Source organism: Gambusia affinis, linkage group LG11 (assembly GCF_019740435.1).
Source record: "Gambusia affinis linkage group LG11, SWU_Gaff_1.0, whole genome shotgun sequence".
Classification (NCBI taxonomy): Eukaryota; Metazoa; Chordata; class Actinopteri; order Cyprinodontiformes; family Poeciliidae; genus Gambusia; species Gambusia affinis.
The window spans coordinates 25,161,644-25,178,010 of NC_057878.1; the positions used below are offsets into that span (position 1 = coordinate 25,161,644).

The 16,367-nt window shown below is 39.6% G+C and overlaps 1 protein-coding gene across 1 annotated transcript in view; it reads left to right on the forward strand.

Moving 5' to 3' along the window:
• ttn.1 (titin, tandem duplicate 1) overlaps window positions 1–16,367 on the forward strand; it is a 156,296-nt gene that overhangs the window by 42,500 nt on the left and 97,429 nt on the right. The window contains exons 52-84 of the mRNA XM_044132734.1: window positions 3,757–4,047; window positions 4,932–5,219; window positions 5,415–5,531; window positions 5,618–5,900; window positions 6,001–6,184; window positions 6,459–6,539; window positions 6,680–6,947; window positions 7,040–7,057; window positions 7,244–7,453; window positions 7,692–7,769; window positions 7,857–7,883; window positions 8,054–8,110; window positions 8,195–8,239; window positions 8,952–9,011; window positions 9,211–9,273; window positions 9,645–9,716; window positions 9,883–9,954; window positions 10,433–10,594; window positions 10,856–10,945; window positions 11,106–11,195; window positions 11,329–11,418; window positions 11,585–12,343; window positions 12,718–13,566; window positions 13,898–13,975; window positions 14,111–14,185; window positions 14,348–14,416; window positions 14,599–14,670; window positions 14,867–14,938; window positions 15,114–15,188; window positions 15,382–15,465; window positions 15,667–15,732; window positions 15,946–16,008; window positions 16,140–16,214. Coding sequence (XP_043988669.1) covers window positions 3,757–4,047; window positions 4,932–5,219; window positions 5,415–5,531; window positions 5,618–5,900; window positions 6,001–6,184; window positions 6,459–6,539; window positions 6,680–6,947; window positions 7,040–7,057; window positions 7,244–7,453; window positions 7,692–7,769; window positions 7,857–7,883; window positions 8,054–8,110; window positions 8,195–8,239; window positions 8,952–9,011; window positions 9,211–9,273; window positions 9,645–9,716; window positions 9,883–9,954; window positions 10,433–10,594; window positions 10,856–10,945; window positions 11,106–11,195; window positions 11,329–11,418; window positions 11,585–12,343; window positions 12,718–13,566; window positions 13,898–13,975; window positions 14,111–14,185; window positions 14,348–14,416; window positions 14,599–14,670; window positions 14,867–14,938; window positions 15,114–15,188; window positions 15,382–15,465; window positions 15,667–15,732; window positions 15,946–16,008; window positions 16,140–16,214 — 4,983 coding nt within the window. The remainder of the gene's footprint in view (window positions 1–3,756; window positions 4,048–4,931; window positions 5,220–5,414; window positions 5,532–5,617; window positions 5,901–6,000; window positions 6,185–6,458; window positions 6,540–6,679; window positions 6,948–7,039; window positions 7,058–7,243; window positions 7,454–7,691; window positions 7,770–7,856; window positions 7,884–8,053; window positions 8,111–8,194; window positions 8,240–8,951; window positions 9,012–9,210; window positions 9,274–9,644; window positions 9,717–9,882; window positions 9,955–10,432; window positions 10,595–10,855; window positions 10,946–11,105; window positions 11,196–11,328; window positions 11,419–11,584; window positions 12,344–12,717; window positions 13,567–13,897; window positions 13,976–14,110; window positions 14,186–14,347; window positions 14,417–14,598; window positions 14,671–14,866; window positions 14,939–15,113; window positions 15,189–15,381; window positions 15,466–15,666; window positions 15,733–15,945; window positions 16,009–16,139; window positions 16,215–16,367) is intronic.

Here is a 16,367-nt window from a genome sequence, read left to right on the forward strand (position 1 = left end):
ATTAAATAAAATAACAGGCTTCCAATTTTTAGTTTTGGGAAACTAAAACATTCTTGATGACACACATAAACTAATCACTTAAATATTCGGCTAAAGTATTCATTAAGATTTGGAGTTTTCCTGTTTTCTAGTCTTCTTTGCAACATCAGATCTTTAGCTATAACAAGAGAGAACATTGTTCCAGGCCCAAAGCAGTCAAAAGGACATTATTTTGACTATTATGGTCAAGTAATATTTAAAATTATTCAAACATGAATATATGATTCCTGCTAACTTCTAATTAAATAAAACACTTATCTTCCCCTACTAATTTCTAACATCCTTGATTCTCATAGAACCCGTGTGCTTTGTGAAGAAACTGAAAGACACGACCTTTAGGGTTGGTGAGCCTCTGAAGCTTCAGGTCACATATCTAGGCAGCCAGCCTGTTTATGTGAGCTGGAAAAAGGATGGAAAGCCAATCTGGGCCTCCTACAAGTACAACGTTAAGACCACAAAGAGCTCGTGTGTCCTAGAGGTTCTCAACAGTGACAGAGAAGAAGCTGCTGGGAGATATTCCTGTGAAATATCAAATGCTACTAGTTCTGATTCCTGTCATGCTCATGTTAGACTAGGTAACACCCTAAAACATACTCATTCATTGAATTTCTAACAGATTTTGCCATGAGATGACTAACCCTAACAACTGTTGCTCCTCTCAGAACCGGTGTATTTTGTAAAAAAGCTAGAAGACACTTCATACAGTCCGGGTGATAAGCTGACTCTGATGTGCACATACACTGGGAGTCAACGGGTCTATGTGAGCTGGACGAAGGATGGCATGCCAATCTGGGCCTCATACAAATACAATATCAAAACCACAGATTCATCTTGCATTCTGGAAGTCCTGAACAGTGACAGAGAAGAAGCAGCTGGACTCTACGTTTGTCAAGTTTCTAATGCTGAGGGCTCTGCTGTCTGTGATGCTCATGTCATTTGTAAAACATCTAAAAAAGGTATAACTTCATATCATCTAATCCAAGACACTAACAAGAAACATCATATAACTGCTAATGCTAGAAAGGCAGACGTTGTGTCCTACTCCAAGACCAGCTCTGTTCTAGTAGATGCTGTTGAATGGATTTGGTGTAATTTCGACCCTGAGGGAAATTTAGAATTTGCAGATAAGATGCATAGGCTGCAAACTTTTGGACTAGAGTATCATAGTTCAGAATGAATCCTGAGCTGATGGGCAGATTAATGAGTACATTATTCAATGCCAAAAGTATTTGCTGTTCTACCTTTACTGGACTTAAATGGTGATGCTTGACTCCTCGCCCTCACATAACGTTTGAAAGTGTGTAGCTATTGATGACTAAAAGATAGCAAGCTCTCTACACTATGATGCAATTCCATCCATTGACCTCATTTTTTAAAATGTTTAATGTGGCCCACAAATTTATAGCTAAATTGATATCATTCCTCATCACTTTCATGTTCTGATAATAAAATACCACTTGATTGTGGAATACTTAGTGGCTAGCACATTTCATGATTGCTCTTATTCCACATGTGGCATCCTAGTACAGTATCATACTAAACTTTATTGAGCATCTGAGAGTGACCCATTCTTTAATGTTTATAGAAAGCTTCTAGGTCTGCATGCTTAGAAACATTTTTACACCTTTGGCCATGGACATAATTGGAACATCTGAATCCAATGATATTTTGGCGTGAACAAATACTTTTGGCAATATTGTGTCAAATGTCAAAGTTAAAATTACAATAATAATTTAACCCATTTGTATAGCACATCTTAAATAACCCTTTCTATGATAATAGAGGTTAGATTTGTCATTTAGTTTGGTATAGCTACCAGTCTGCTTGCTGAATATAATAAAAAGAATGAATCTCTTAATCTAATATCTTTTGCGGTAGTACGTTGCACAACAGAAACTGGTAGAGCAGAAGTTGGTCTTGGGTGGTGGTTTGCCTTTACTTAGTCCTTCATTTAATCTAAGGTTCAATTAATTTCATCAATGCTTGAATTGTAATTCTAACTTTGGCCTGCTCCCCATCATCTTTGCTTCTAACTCTCATCACTGCCTCTCACAGAAGCTGCTCGCTTCATCAGGAAGCTGGAAAACACCACATTTAGAGTGGGACAACCGTTGGCACTTAGAGTTGCTTTCGTTGGTAGTCCGAGGGTAAGCGTGACCTGGAGGAAAGATGGGCGACTGATCTGGGCTTCTTATCAGTACAATGTCAAGACCACAGACTGCAGCTGTGTGCTGGAAGTTCTGAACAGCGACAGAGAAGAGGCTCGTGGGAGATACACGTGTGAAATTTCCAACAGTGAAGGCTCAGATATCTGTCATGCTTATGTCAAACTAGGTAACAATAACCAGCAATACATCACTCACATTTCACATTATTAATTCTATGCATGAACTAAATAGCTCATCTTGCTTACCACTAATAATACCCTAAAAATCGAGAAGTCCAAGCTTAAGGGCTCGACACTGAGGGAGCAACGCCACTCCCGCTTCATTCATTTCCTATGGATCTTTGCCTCTGCCAGGCAAGCAACCGGCAAACTGTGCATATGAAATTTAAAGTTTGTACACATAGTTGTGAATACGCAACGCGGAAAAGCAATGCAACACAAGAAAGTTGAAGAATGTTAAACTTTTGTTGTTGCCATTGCTATTGCGACCCTTTGCTATAACGTCCCGCTGCTATCGCGTCCCGTTGCTAATGCGTCCCATTGCTATTGCGTTCAGTTGCTATTGTGTCCCTTTGCTATCGCGTCCCGTTGCTATTGCCTTCAGTTGCTATTGTGTTCCTTTGCTATCGTGTCCTTTTTGTTGGGTTTGTCCCCAATGGCCAAAAATTCATTTGTTGCTCCCCGTGCGTCGAGCCCATTAGCCAAAGCTTCCTCAAACATTTCAACAGTTTTCACAAATCCAAAGATCCACAGATGTGCACAGGCACATACTATAGTCTTTGAGGTGTCTAAGATTGATTCCAACATTGCTTCTCTCAGAACCTGTACGGTTTACAAAGAAACTAGAGGACTTCACTCATCAGTTGGGCAACCCCTTGAGACTGGATTGCACCTTCACCGGAAGCCAAAGGGTTCACGTCACATGGAAGAAGGATGACAAGCTGATCTGGGCCTCTTACCTATACAACGTGAAAACTACAGACTCGTCCTGCGCTTTGGAAGTCCTCAACAATGACAGAATTGCTGCTGCAGGGAAATACACTTGTGAAATTTCCAATTCAGAAGGAACTGACACATGTCACGCTCATGTTAAAATAGGTAACCCACTAACCAACACATTTCATCCCATCTCTTTGTTTGCTGTAACTGCTACTAACATGCAGTCTAGTTGATTCCTGTGGATTTATGGGTAACACTCCGTGCACTTTGTATCGTCAGAGACGCTGAATGTTGTCATTGTCGGATTTTCAGCTGGTTGGTTCTGTGTAAGGCAGGCTTGGAATCAGACATGGTGTCACAGGGTCACTGTCAGAGACATGCCTAGTTTTGTGGATAAGTTATGGTTAGTTGTACTGTCTGTTCACAGGGTGGATATTGTTAATTTCTGTTGCATTTGTGTCACAATTTGTGCTTCTGTTGTCTTGTCATCTATGGTAGATTTTATTTCCCGGTGCTGTGGTAAAGGCCCAGTGGCCTGAAGAAGAATAAATGTTAAATGACTTGTTTACTCTCCCAACATGACCTGATTTTCTGAACTTTATCCCCCACAGAACGTAAAGTACCTCCAAACTTCACTAAGAGGCCGTCTGAGTCCATCGTGGATTCAGCTGGTAAGGTAGTAAAGATGGAGGCTCGGGTCTCCGGTTCCCAGCCGCTGACCATCACCTGGTACAAGGACAACCAAGAGATCTATGCCTCTGGAAAATATGACATCAGCTTCAAGAACAATATGGCTGTGCTGTGTATCAGAGACTCTGCGGTTTCTGACAGCAGTATCTACACCTGTCAGGCTTCAAACGAAGCAGGGAAAGTTTCCTGTCAAGTGTCCCTCACAGTTTCAGGTAGGGAGTGCAACCCTAAAATCACCTATACCGGATTGGCTGAATGTTGTGCAGAGTTTTCCGATGTCAACTGAAGATTAACTATTCTTTGGTTTAGATAAATCCACGAGTCTAGAAAATAAAATTGTTCTCTATGAGATTTTCTTTGTCTCCTAAAATCTAGAGGTTAGCCTCAAGGAACATATCCCCTATCATACAAATTTATCTTAGAGTGTCCTCAAAAAGATTTTTTTTCAACTCAAAAAGGGTAAGCTCATTTATTTTGAGCAATTATTTTGGTATGTTTTGATGGTAATGACTTGCAGGTAATAAAAAGCAAGACCAGTTTCTCAGAAAATGAATAAAATATATTTTATTAATTCTCTTCACAAGGAGGTAAGTCACAAATAGTAATTGCTAAAGACATTGTCTATTCAAAGAGGGCTATATCTAAGCATATAAATGGAAAGGTTAGTGGAAGGGAAAAAATGATAGAAAACAGGTACACAAAATACATAAATATTTGCAGCCTGTACAGGATTTTGATGGACAGTCCATTCAAAGGTTTAAGAGTTATTCACACGGTGTGACCTAAAGCTGGAGTAAGACCTTCAAGAGCCAGCACAAACACAAATACCAAGTACATGAGTTTCATGAGCTACTACTGTGCTGCTTTGGTCCATAAAGGATCTATGTACTACTGAGAAAGATGAGAGACAGCAGACCCAACATTACAGATGACCTGAATGCCACAGTCAGAACAACACAGACTTTCTGAACACCACCTCTTTTGTCTTCTATTTTAATTTGAACAAATACTGTAAAAGATGTAAAAAGTGTTCTTCATTATGTTATTATGTTAAAGGCAAGTATCTTCATTTATTCAGCCTCTTTTTCACCTTCAGAAACTGGTCAGCCTCCTAAATTTGACGTCCCTCTGGAACCGGTCACAGTGAACGAGGGGGAGAAGCTGAGCCTCAAATGCCATGTTAGAGGCACCTCTCCTCTGACCATCCAGTGGATGAAGGACAGGAGGGAGCTGAAGTCCAGTGATACAACCAAAATCACATTTGTTGGTGGGACGGCCTCCCTTGAGATCAGCTCTGCATCAAAGGCAGATGCAGGGGATTATCTGTGCAAAGCCAGCAATGCAATTGGTAGTGACTTCTGCAAGTCCAAGGTCACTGTGAAGGGTAAGCAGTTGAACTTGCTGTGAAGTGTAAACAATTCTGAGGTTTGATGAAAAACTAACCACCATATTTTAATCTCCTATTAACGGTGTACTTTGAAAGATCGTCAGATAGGTGTCCACCCTGATAAAAACCAGACTCAAACTGTCAAAGTAACTTTTCACTCACAATCTCATTTTGGTTTCCATGTATCTTCAGAGAAAGAAGCCAAGCCTTCACCCACTGAGGCACCGACCCCTGCTGCAGCTGCCCCAGTCAAAAGGCTTGACAACCTTTTCTTCATTGAAGAACCCAAAAACATTTCAGTCACAGAGAGTAGGGACAACATTCCTCTTCTTCCTCAAAACATTCCCATTTGAAGGTCAGGCTTTGCTTATTTCTTTACATCTGCTTCTCCTCAGAGGGCACTGCAACCTTCATCGCCAAGATTGGAGGTGATCCAATCCCCAGCGTGAAGTGGATGAAGGGCAAATGGAGACAGATCACCCCTGGTGGTCGTATCTCCATCGAGCACAAGGGCCAGGATGTCAAACTGGAGATCAAAGAGGTGACCAAGTCCGACTCTGGTCTCTACAGGTGTGTAGCCACTAACAAACATGGAGAGATCGAGTCCAGCGCTGACATGGAAGTCACCAAAAAGGAAGAAGGGGAAGGAATTGGAGATATCAGAACAAAACTCAAGAGGTAATACAAGTTCATTTCTATATTCCACCACTGACTTTGAATTGTGTGAATGGAACAAATGTCTCTGTCTGCTCAATGACTCCATGTATGATATTTTCAGAACTCCCTCCAAGCAAAAGAGCCCAAAGAAACTTGAAAACATCAGTATTGTTGACTTGCTCAGAGGTCATGACCCTAAGGACTATGAGAGGATCCTCCGGGAACATGGAATCCATGACTACAGGGCCATCCTGCAGGCTGTGGAGCTCCTGAAGAGGGAGAAGGAGATGGAAACTGGAAAAGCGGTACTGGGGAAAACTGATTGTAATAGTGGAGCTGGATTGGTTTGTAATAGTACAGATTTGAGGGACAAATCTGCTCCATATTCTACTTGTGTTATCAGTTTTCCTTAATTCAGAAAACAACCTGTCAACAATTCTAAAAGATATTTATTATTTCTTAAGGTCCAGCTTAGAAAACTAAAAGGATTTTGCACCTGTCAGTTAAAATGTTATGACAATAATATAGGTCATTATCTTGTGAAGGTATTGTATTAATAGCCTTATACCCCTGTGGCAGGAGGTGGAACATGGTGGTCGGGTTGAAGAGGAGGACATGGCCAGGCTAATCCAGCAGCTGGAGGGACGTGTCGACACGGAGGTAAAGGCCAAAACCTATTTGAGAACAAATAGCTGCTTGTAGTAACACAGCTGTTTCACTCCACTACATGACCAAGGTTCCATGTAGATGAAAAACCAATAATAAATAGAAATGATGATAATTGATGTTTTTGTCCTTAGCCTGTGTCTGTGATGGAAGACATCTCTGACCAGACAGCCATCGAGAACCAAACAGCAACGTTTGAGTGCGAGATCCAGATCAACTACCCAGAGATCTCTCTGACCTGGTACAAGGGAACGCAGAAACTGGAGAACAGTGATAAATACGAGATCAGCAGTGTGGGCGACCGCCACTATCTGAGGATTAAGAACTGCCAGGTCAAAGATGAGGGAAACTTCCGTGTGGTGTGTGGTCCTCACATCTCCAACGCCAAACTCACCGTAACAGGTAAGAGTGTTTTCCATGTCCTCTCCTTGCTGGAGGCCATTCTATGTGTTTGTAGTGTGTCCTCATGCACCGATGCTTTATTTCCTCATCAGGAGCTGATTACAAACCAGGTGAGTCAAACACAACTAGACTAACCTCTTTAAATCTGCTGGATGTCCTGCAGTTTTTCTTTCTGTGTTGTTTGTTCGTAGTATATTGTCCTACAAAGAAGAAAAGATCAAATGTGACACTTTGATAACTTCAGACAAAACACAACTCTTTAAAATTAAATGTCATCTTTAATTGTCTGATTTTAGCCGACCAAATTCAGTTTACTAAACGCATCCGAAACATCGAAGTCAGCGAACGTCACTCCGCCACCTTCGAGTGTGAGTTGTCCTTTGACAACGCAACCGTTACGTGGTACAAAGACTCGTGGGAGCTCAAAGAAAGCCCCAAATATAACTTCAGGACAGAAGGCCAACGGCACTTTATGACGATCCACAACGTGACAGCAGAGGACGAAGGTTTGTCAAAAAGATTTACCTTCTTTTTCCTCTGGAGGAACGTTTCTGACAAACAGAAACACAGAAGTTTCTTCTGTTCATACCTACTCCATCAGAGCCAAGAGTTCTTATTGAACCATGTTACAAAAAACTGTACAAAGTACACAATCTCTATACAGCATCAAACAAAAATTATTTGAATCAGTTGCTGAGCCCTAAATATGGAGTAAAACAGAACTTTAATGTCTTCACCTGCCAGGCGTTTACTCCGTGATCGCTCGCCTGGAGCCAATGGGAGAAGCTCGAAGCACCGCCGAGCTTTACCTCTCAGGCAAAGGTCTGTTGTTTTAGCCGACAGCAGCTATCAGAAACATTTGCACCCATTCACATATATAATTACATCCGTCTACCTATTTTTTCACAGAAGTTGTATTAGGAAAGGTTCCTCAGGGTGAGTAGTTTCAAAATAAACTTTGGTTTATTAAACTTGGTAAAGCTAATAATGTACAACCACTTCATTCTGGTTACATAGTGGTATGGAAAAATTTGTCCTCCCACATTTAAAAAATGAAATCTCAGTTAATTTGAAATTTAATCACGCTTTCATTAATGCACCTTCAGACATCCCAGATTCATCAGTTCAGCTCCCAGACATGGGATCCATGATCATTTCCCAAGGTGAGTCTGGGACAAACAGGAACATTTTTCACTTAGCGTCTGTTTCGCCTCCTTCGTTCACCTTTTTCTTTTCTCTGTCAAAAGAATCCTCCGAATTTTATCACCACAAGGAACAATTTGAAGTCAAAGGTACAACAAATATGGAGCTTTAAAAGAGCACTAGTGTTGTTTGAATCTATGAACCTTCATCAGGTCCATCAAAACATTTCATCGCTACATTTAATCATCAAAATCATCGTCATCTCCATCATCTCCTTCATCTCCATCCTTTAACTTTCATCCCAAATAACAGTGTGATCCTGATAAATTCCCAGAACATTAACTATTTCATTACATCCTCCTGTCTGAAGTGCCGTGGAATAAATTTTAACTCGCAAATAAAGAAATAAGTATATCTCAAATTCAACTGAGAACGATCTGTTTTGCAGAGGAGGATCATGGCTGAGTTGAAAAATTCTGCAGGTTAATCTTGATATTCCAACAAAAATTATTTCAATTCAATTTAGTTTCATTAATACAAGTCTGTTAAAAGATAATGAAGTGCAAATCAGTAAAAAGAAAGTATGAAATATTAAGTGTTATCAGATACATTTGGAATCATAAATGTAGAAATTTGAGGTTAAACATTAAAAATAAATTCTGTTGTGATTTTTAATACAATCATAGGGACTATTCAAAACAATCCAAAGCAAAAATTTTAGTCATGAATTCCAGAAATGCAAAAAACATTTAAATTAGTCCAGAAAAATGTTGCCATGGTCCTCATCTGCACAGAAACAAGATCTCAGTGAATGAACCTGTGATCTGTAACAGCTGATTATCGTTTAATGGTTTCCTGTAGAGTTTAAGAGTCTGACGGTTGAAGAAGAAACGGTTTCGGTTCGGTACGCCTCCGTCTCAGGTATCAGCGTTGTTCACTCCTTTATTTACACATCAGCCGTCTTCTCATGGTTTGTCTGTTTTGAACTGGTTTTGGTCTTCATGTGTCCTGCCATTTTGTTGCTCTGTTGATTTCTTGATCATTAATGTCACCTTGTTATTAAAGCAGTGCTATGGTCGGGTCTTCTTTTCTCTCTAAGTTCTCTTTTCTCCTCTGTCAGAAGAGAAAAAAGCTGCGGAAGAATACATTGGCCGTACTGAAGTCAGAGAGGAAATCACTTCAGGTATAACAGCTTTAAAGCTATTCTGCAATACTCCTAGAGCTCGGGCTGAACCAAAACAAACAAAAAAAAAAACAAATCAAAATCTACTAACCTCAATGTTTGTCTCTTTACCTTTTTAATCCCTGCTGATGCTTGTAGAGGCTTTTTCTTATAGATCTTAACTGTAGTTTTAACATGTGGTCTGTGGTGTTTGTGGTGGATCTTTAGTCTGTTTTTGTCTCCTCTTATTAATGGTTTGTTCTTCTTGACATGCTCCTCCTCTTATGCTCTTATTAACCCAGACTGAAGCTTTCTGCTCTGTAGATAGCAGGAAGCAGACTGCCCAGCCTAACTGTCTGGCTTTTAAACCAAACTTTCTTCATCTTTTAAAGTTCACGAGATTTACAGGAAGCCAGAAGAGAAACCATCTGAGCGTGAAGCTCTACACCCACCTGCTGTCACAGGTATTTGTAAATACCAAACTCTTTACCCATCATTGTTGTATCTCATTTCTGTTCTGTGTTCTCATGTTGGTTTGTCAGACTTTAATTATTTGTGTGTACATGGAAAAGTCTTCTCGTTGGTGTTTGTTGTGGTCAGAAAACTGAACTTCATAATAATGTTTTAAAGAACCTGAGGTAAAGAAGCCACGGCCTGATACTTTCACAACTCCTCAGCGAGAAGAACCGACAGTATCACAAGGTAATGTTTGTGAATGTTTTCTTATAGTTTCTTGTATCTTGTCTGAGTGAGTCTTTATTGGCTCTAATTCTTCATTTTTTGGATCAAAATGGCTCAGAATATTCCTTAATTCTACAAAAGTACCAAAAGCACTTCCAGGAGCCTTTAACACACCACATTTTAAACACAATAATTATAGACATGATGATTAAACAGGGAATTTCTTCAGTAAATGGCTTCCAGAACTTTTGCAATTGCTGATATATTTAATTTCTTTAATTGAACAAGCCATAATTTTGGATGATTTTCTTGTTGGCTCTTTGAATACATTTATTCATTGTTCTTCCAGTGCTTGAAGAGCATTGTGTTCTTGATACATGTCCATCAGTCAACTGTCTGTCTGTATTTCATGATCTTGATCAATTGTCTTTTACTTCCTTCACTCTTTAAACTCTTGGGTATTTTTTGTGACTCAAGTGTTTCTTTGTTGAATCTGAAGTATTCACCGAACCAAAGCCTGAACCCAAGCCAAAAGAACCAGAAAAGGTTCCTCCACAACCAAAACGACAGCTTCAGAAGCCAGAGGTACCTGAACCTAAAGTGACTGAAGCACCAGAAGTAAAACCTGCCAAGAAAACTCCTGCAGTTTCTGAACCAAGAGGTAAAAGAGTGAATGATCGAGCAGAAAAACCACTTAACCCTTGACTTGTTTTATTTTCATATTAACATGATTTTGTGTTGCATATTATTTGCTGCTAACCTCTTGATTAGACCAACTTCTCCGGTGTTGTCCTCACACAAGTTTCAGATTTCAACAAAACAAATCTTCTTCCTCTCTTTAAAATACTCTCTTCTTGCTTGAAACAAAACATTTATGATTAACTCTGTGTAAAGATGGGATTATTTTTAATGTTCTCCAAAGTCCCAGCTGTAACCAAACCAGTGGAGGCCAAAGACCATCCAGTCGCTGAGAGAATCGCTCCTCCTAAGCCTGAGGAGATCTTACCAAGAGGTACTGGAACCACAATGTTTGTCCAGTTTGAATTTCTTATAAATGTGTTGAGATGGGAATCTTGTTTTGTGAAACTGGCTGTCCTGTTTGTGTCTCTGCTTAATGCACTCAGCAGAGTGTGCTGCAGTCTTTAAAGCTGTTGTTTAAATGTTCTTTAAAGCACCAGTGGTACCAAAGGCAGAAGAACCTTTAGTCCAGCCATCAGCAGCTGTGGTTGCACCATCAGCACCAGAACGCCGACCAGCTGAAGGTACTCATCTCTGACCTTTTCTTCTGCTGTTATTTCCTCTTGTACTTAGGTCTTTGAATTCACTCGCTTAGAGTGTAATCTTTGATTACCTTGATTGTTACCTTTGTACTAACCAAGACAAATGTTCTTTAAGTAAAAGATGTAACCAGACCAGAGAAAGCAGTGGTCCAAACACCTGAATCTAAAATCCTTCCACTCTGGACTGAAGCTGCTCCAGTTAAAGGTACTCCAGAGGTCAAACTGCGTGTTAAATGATCTGCTGGTTTTGTCTTTTACTCTCTTTTATGGTAGTTTCTCTGGAATACATAATCTTTCAAAATGCTTAGCACTCGTCAGAGTGTGACTTAAACTCTTTAAAATATTTACCTTGTAATTACTGTTCTTCTAAGTTGCCTCAGAAAGAAAGGAGCTTGACGTTACTGGAAAACCATCCCCATTGGTTGCCAGGAGTGAGCCAGAGGTTCTGAAGTTCACCCCTGAAATACAAGAAGAGCCAAAGTTTGGAGAAAAAAATAAGAAGGCTTTTGAAGAAGTGGAGAAGGTCATCAAGTTTCCTAAAACGTTTGATGAAGCCAAAATGCCAAGAGAAATGGAGAGGGTCCCTGATGCAACAAAAATGGTTCCAGAAACACAGACAAAGATTACAGAAAAAACAACGATGGTTATTGAAACACCAAAGGTGGTTTCTGAAGCACCAGCCAAGGTTTCAGAAAAGTCAGAAGGGGAAATAAAAAGGCATCAAGAGGTTCCCAAAAAGGTTCCAGAAACACAGACAAAGGTTCCAGAAAAAATGAAGACGATTACTGAATCACCAAAGATGGTTTCTGAAGCACCATCCAAGGTCCCAGAAAAGGCAGAAGAGGAGATAATATGGGGTCAAGAGCTTCCCAAAAGGTTCCCTGAAACACAAAAGATGATTCCAGAAAAACCAAAAGAAAAGAAAGTTTTACAGGAACCAGAGAAGATTTTGATTGTTTCCAAAAAAGTTCCAGAAACACCAAAGAAGGTTATAGAGGAAATGAAGGTTAAGGAGCCACCATCAGACCTAAAGAGTAAAACAGAAGCTCCACAGGTTGAAATAGTGAAGACCCCTCCAGGTTACAGAGCCCCACAGCAACATGACAAGGCTGAAAAACCTCAGCAACAAGGTAGATATGTCTACTTGAAGATTTCAAAGATCTTATCAACTAATCTTTACTTATCTTGACCTTCTAATGTGTTGTCTTAAGATTTCTTGTCATTTTTGCCGCATCTTTTATCTGTCACATTTGTAAAGCTCATGGAAGTTATCAAAGATCGAACCACACCAAAGCATAAGGTGTGAACAGTAGCCAAATATGATAAAAAATGCTTTAGAATCTCAAGAGGTTACCTGTTAGGCTTAAGTGTAAATGCATAGTTAGACATTAATATACTAATATCTATGTGTTTCTGTCCTGATCTTTTTTATATGTTTGGTTCTTGGCCACCGCTTCATGGTGCATTTCTTCAATCTTGGGTGATGTCTCCAAAAATGTCTCAGTTCGTCTGGAGAATGACCTAAAACAACAAACAGTTGTGGTTGAAGACATTAAGAGGTTTGTTCCTGAAGAAAGTTTGACTCCAACAACTGTTGAACTCAAGCAAGAAGCTCAAAGATCTGAAAGAAGATTAAAACACGAGGAGTCAGTTGTAAGAGATGACAGAACTTTATACCAGAGGGGAAAACAAATGGAGAAAACCGAAGTTCCTACAAGGTTCAGAAAAGATCATGAAGTGACAGAGTCTAAATATTTGAGATACACTGAAGAATATGAGTATGAAAAACTAGAAGACATTAAAGTTTTGAGGGAAATGAAAATTGAATCTGTGATCTCAGTTTCCCCACCTCTAAGTGAAACTGAGCTTTTATCAAAAGAGCCCAGAACGCAACCTGCAGTTAGTCCAACAAACATAGACGTTTCTCTAGTTAAAGATAAGAAAGACTCTTTCATTAAAACTCAAGACAAAAAAGAACAGAAGTCTAGTTTTTATTCAGCTACAGAGCATAGAACAGATACTTTAGTTTCAGCAAAGCATCTAGAAACCAAGGAAGAAATTACAAAGAAGTATGATGAATCTCTTTCCGAAACTGCTGCTGACTCTAAAGAGAAAGTACCAACAGAAACCGTGATCCAACCTGAGAAATCTCAAGCTGGACCGCTGAAGACATCTCGAGTCCCTGAGCATCAAAGTGTTTCATCTACAAAGCCATCACATCCAAAATCAAAAGAAATCTTCTTTGAGACTGATTATTCAGATGGAGCTACAACCACTGAAAGAAAATCTCAAAGAAGAGAAGATATGAAAGAGGAAACCCTTACATTGAAGACTCTGCAAACTCTTGAGAAAGGTATTCTTGTAAATTTGATCGCTTAAGATCAAACTCTTGAAATGCATTTGTTATATTTAGAATATTCCAGCATAATGTTGGAATAGGGTACGTGTTATACTAATCTAACCTTGAAAAGATTAGATTAGTTTGTGTGTCTTGTTTTTGTATTGTTGAGAATGTATGTCTTAGGAAAAACTCTTTTTTGTTTAAATCTTTAGTTTTTCTTTTTTTTTTTATCATTCTTGTTGGTGCAGATTGGACTATCTAATATCTGCACCAGCTTCTTGTCTTAGTCCTTTTTGAACATAACAATGGCTTAGTTGTGATCTTGGTATCTTTTATTTCAAAGTGTCTCCTCCTGAAGTGAAGAAACCTTCTGCACCAGCACCAAAGCCTTCATATCCTCCAAAAGTTACTCCTCCTGCAGGTACTTCAATTGGTTCACATGTTTCATTTTCTTGCTGGCATTTATGAGTCAGCCATGTTTGTCTTGTATGTGCTTGTATAAGCTTAATGTTTTCTTGAACATGACTCTGGTATATTCCAACATTATCACCTTCAGAGGAGAAGAAACCTTCTGAACCAGAACTAAAGCCTACACAACCTCCTGCTCCTCCTAAAGTTACTGCTCCAGCAGGTAGTGCTTGATTTATGCGTTTCTTGATGGCATCCATTAGTCAGCCATGTTTGTCTGTATGTCCAACTGTGTTGATGCCATCTCTTAACCTGTTTGATGATGGCCAAGCTTAATGTTTTCTTGATCGTAATGATCATGACATTTTCAAATTATCTCTCTCAGAGGAGAGGAAACTTTCTGCACCAGAACCAAAGCCTTCACCTCCTCCTCCTAAAGTTACTCCTCCTATAGGTTGGTTGATTTGTGTGTTTCTTGCTGGCATTCATGAGTCAGCCATGTTTATGTCCCTTTATATTGATGCCATCTCTTAATTAATACGCCCATGGATTATCATGTTTTAAATTTTGCCAGCACTTGATGTCCAACGTGTTTTCTAGATCATAACGGGTTTATTCCCAAATTATTTCCTCCAGAGGAGAAGAAACCTTCTGCACCAGGACAAAAGCCCTCACCTCCTTCTCCTCCTAAAGTTACTCCTCCTACAGGTAGTTCTTGGTCCATGTGTTTCTTTTTCTTGCTGGCATTCATGAGTCAGCCATGTTTGTTTTCGTGTCCCTTTATGTTGAAACCATGTCTCAATATCCCCATGGATTATCATGTGTGCAGTTGTGCAGGAACGTGCTTTACAAGCTTAGTGTTTGCTTGATCGTAATGGGTGTTTTCCCAAATTATCTACTCCAGAAGAGAAGAAACCTTCTGCACCAGAAGCAAAGCCTTCACTTCCTACAACTCAGAAAATTACTCCTTCTACAGGTAGTCTAATTTCTTCATGTGTTCATTTTTCTTGCTGGCATTCATGAGTCAGCTATGTTTGTCTTTATGTCCATTTATGTTGATACCATCTCCTAATATGTGCTCCAATTGTCGAGTTTAAGTTGTGCCAGTTTGTGCTTTTGACTCGGGTGTATTCCCAAACTATCTCCTTCAGAGGACAAGAAACCTTCTGCACCAGAAGCAAAGCCGTCACCTCCTGCTCCACCTCAGAAAGTTACTCCTTCTGCAGGTAGTCTAATTTGTTCATGTGTTTCTTCTTGCTGGCATCATGAGTCAGCCATGTTTGTCTTCATGTATATTTATGTTGATATCATTTCTTAACATGTCCCCAGATTGTCTTTTACGTTGTGCCACTATGTGCTTTTCAAGCTTAGTTTTTTCTTGATCATTACTTGGGTGTATTGTCAAATTATCTCCTTCAGAGAAGAAAGCAGCACCAGAACCAAAGCCTTCACCACCCACTCCTGCTCCTCCTCCTCCTCTTCCTCAGAAAGTTACTCCAGCAGGTAGTCTGATTGGTTTATGTGTTCATCTTCTTTGCTGACTTTAAAGGTCATCCAGGTTTGTCTTTATGTAAATTGGTGTTGACACTGTCTCTTAACTCGTCAAGTATTTTTTTCATGTTTTTAGTGGTTCCAGTATTTTCTTTACGATCTTAATTCTTATCTTTATTATGAGCTGGATGTAATCCCAAATTATCTCCCCAGAAGGGAAGAAACCATCACCAGAGCCAAAGCCCTCAGTTCCTCCTCAAAAGGTTTCTCCTCCTGCAGGTAGTTTTTTTCTCTCTTAATATTTTATGTTGTCAGCTTCTGTCTGTGTCTGATTCATTTATTGGTTGGAGGATAAACAAAACTCCTGTTTTCTTTAGTTTCATTGTATTTGTTGTCTTATCTTATGCAACTTTTCACTGCTTTTGTCAGTGTCCTTGTGGCCTTGCTATTGTCCTGGTCGTTATCTTGCATCTTATTTATTATTTCCTCCAGAGGAGAAGAAACCATCTGTATCTGTATCAGCAGCTACTTCACCCAAAGTTGCTCCTCCTGCAGGTAGCTTATTCAGTCTTGAGTCTCTGAATTGTTTTCTTAACTCTTGATATGTCGCTTTTTGTAATGTGTTGTCACCTTTGCATCTTTTGATATGTTGGTCTTCATGTTTTTTGTGGTATCTTGTACTCAAGTGTCTCCTCCAGAAGAAAAGAAACCCTCTCCACTATCAAGAGAACAACCAGCAGAAAAAGTAGTTTCTCCAGAAGGTAGTTTCTTCTGTTTGTCATTCTTATCTCCATCTCTGTTTGTCCCAAGTCAAATCTGTTGGTCATAGCAGCAGTCACATCTTTAAGATTGTCTGTTTTATTCAGTTGTTGTTTGTTGAGTGGATCATTGTCAGTGATTTAATACAGTTGGCG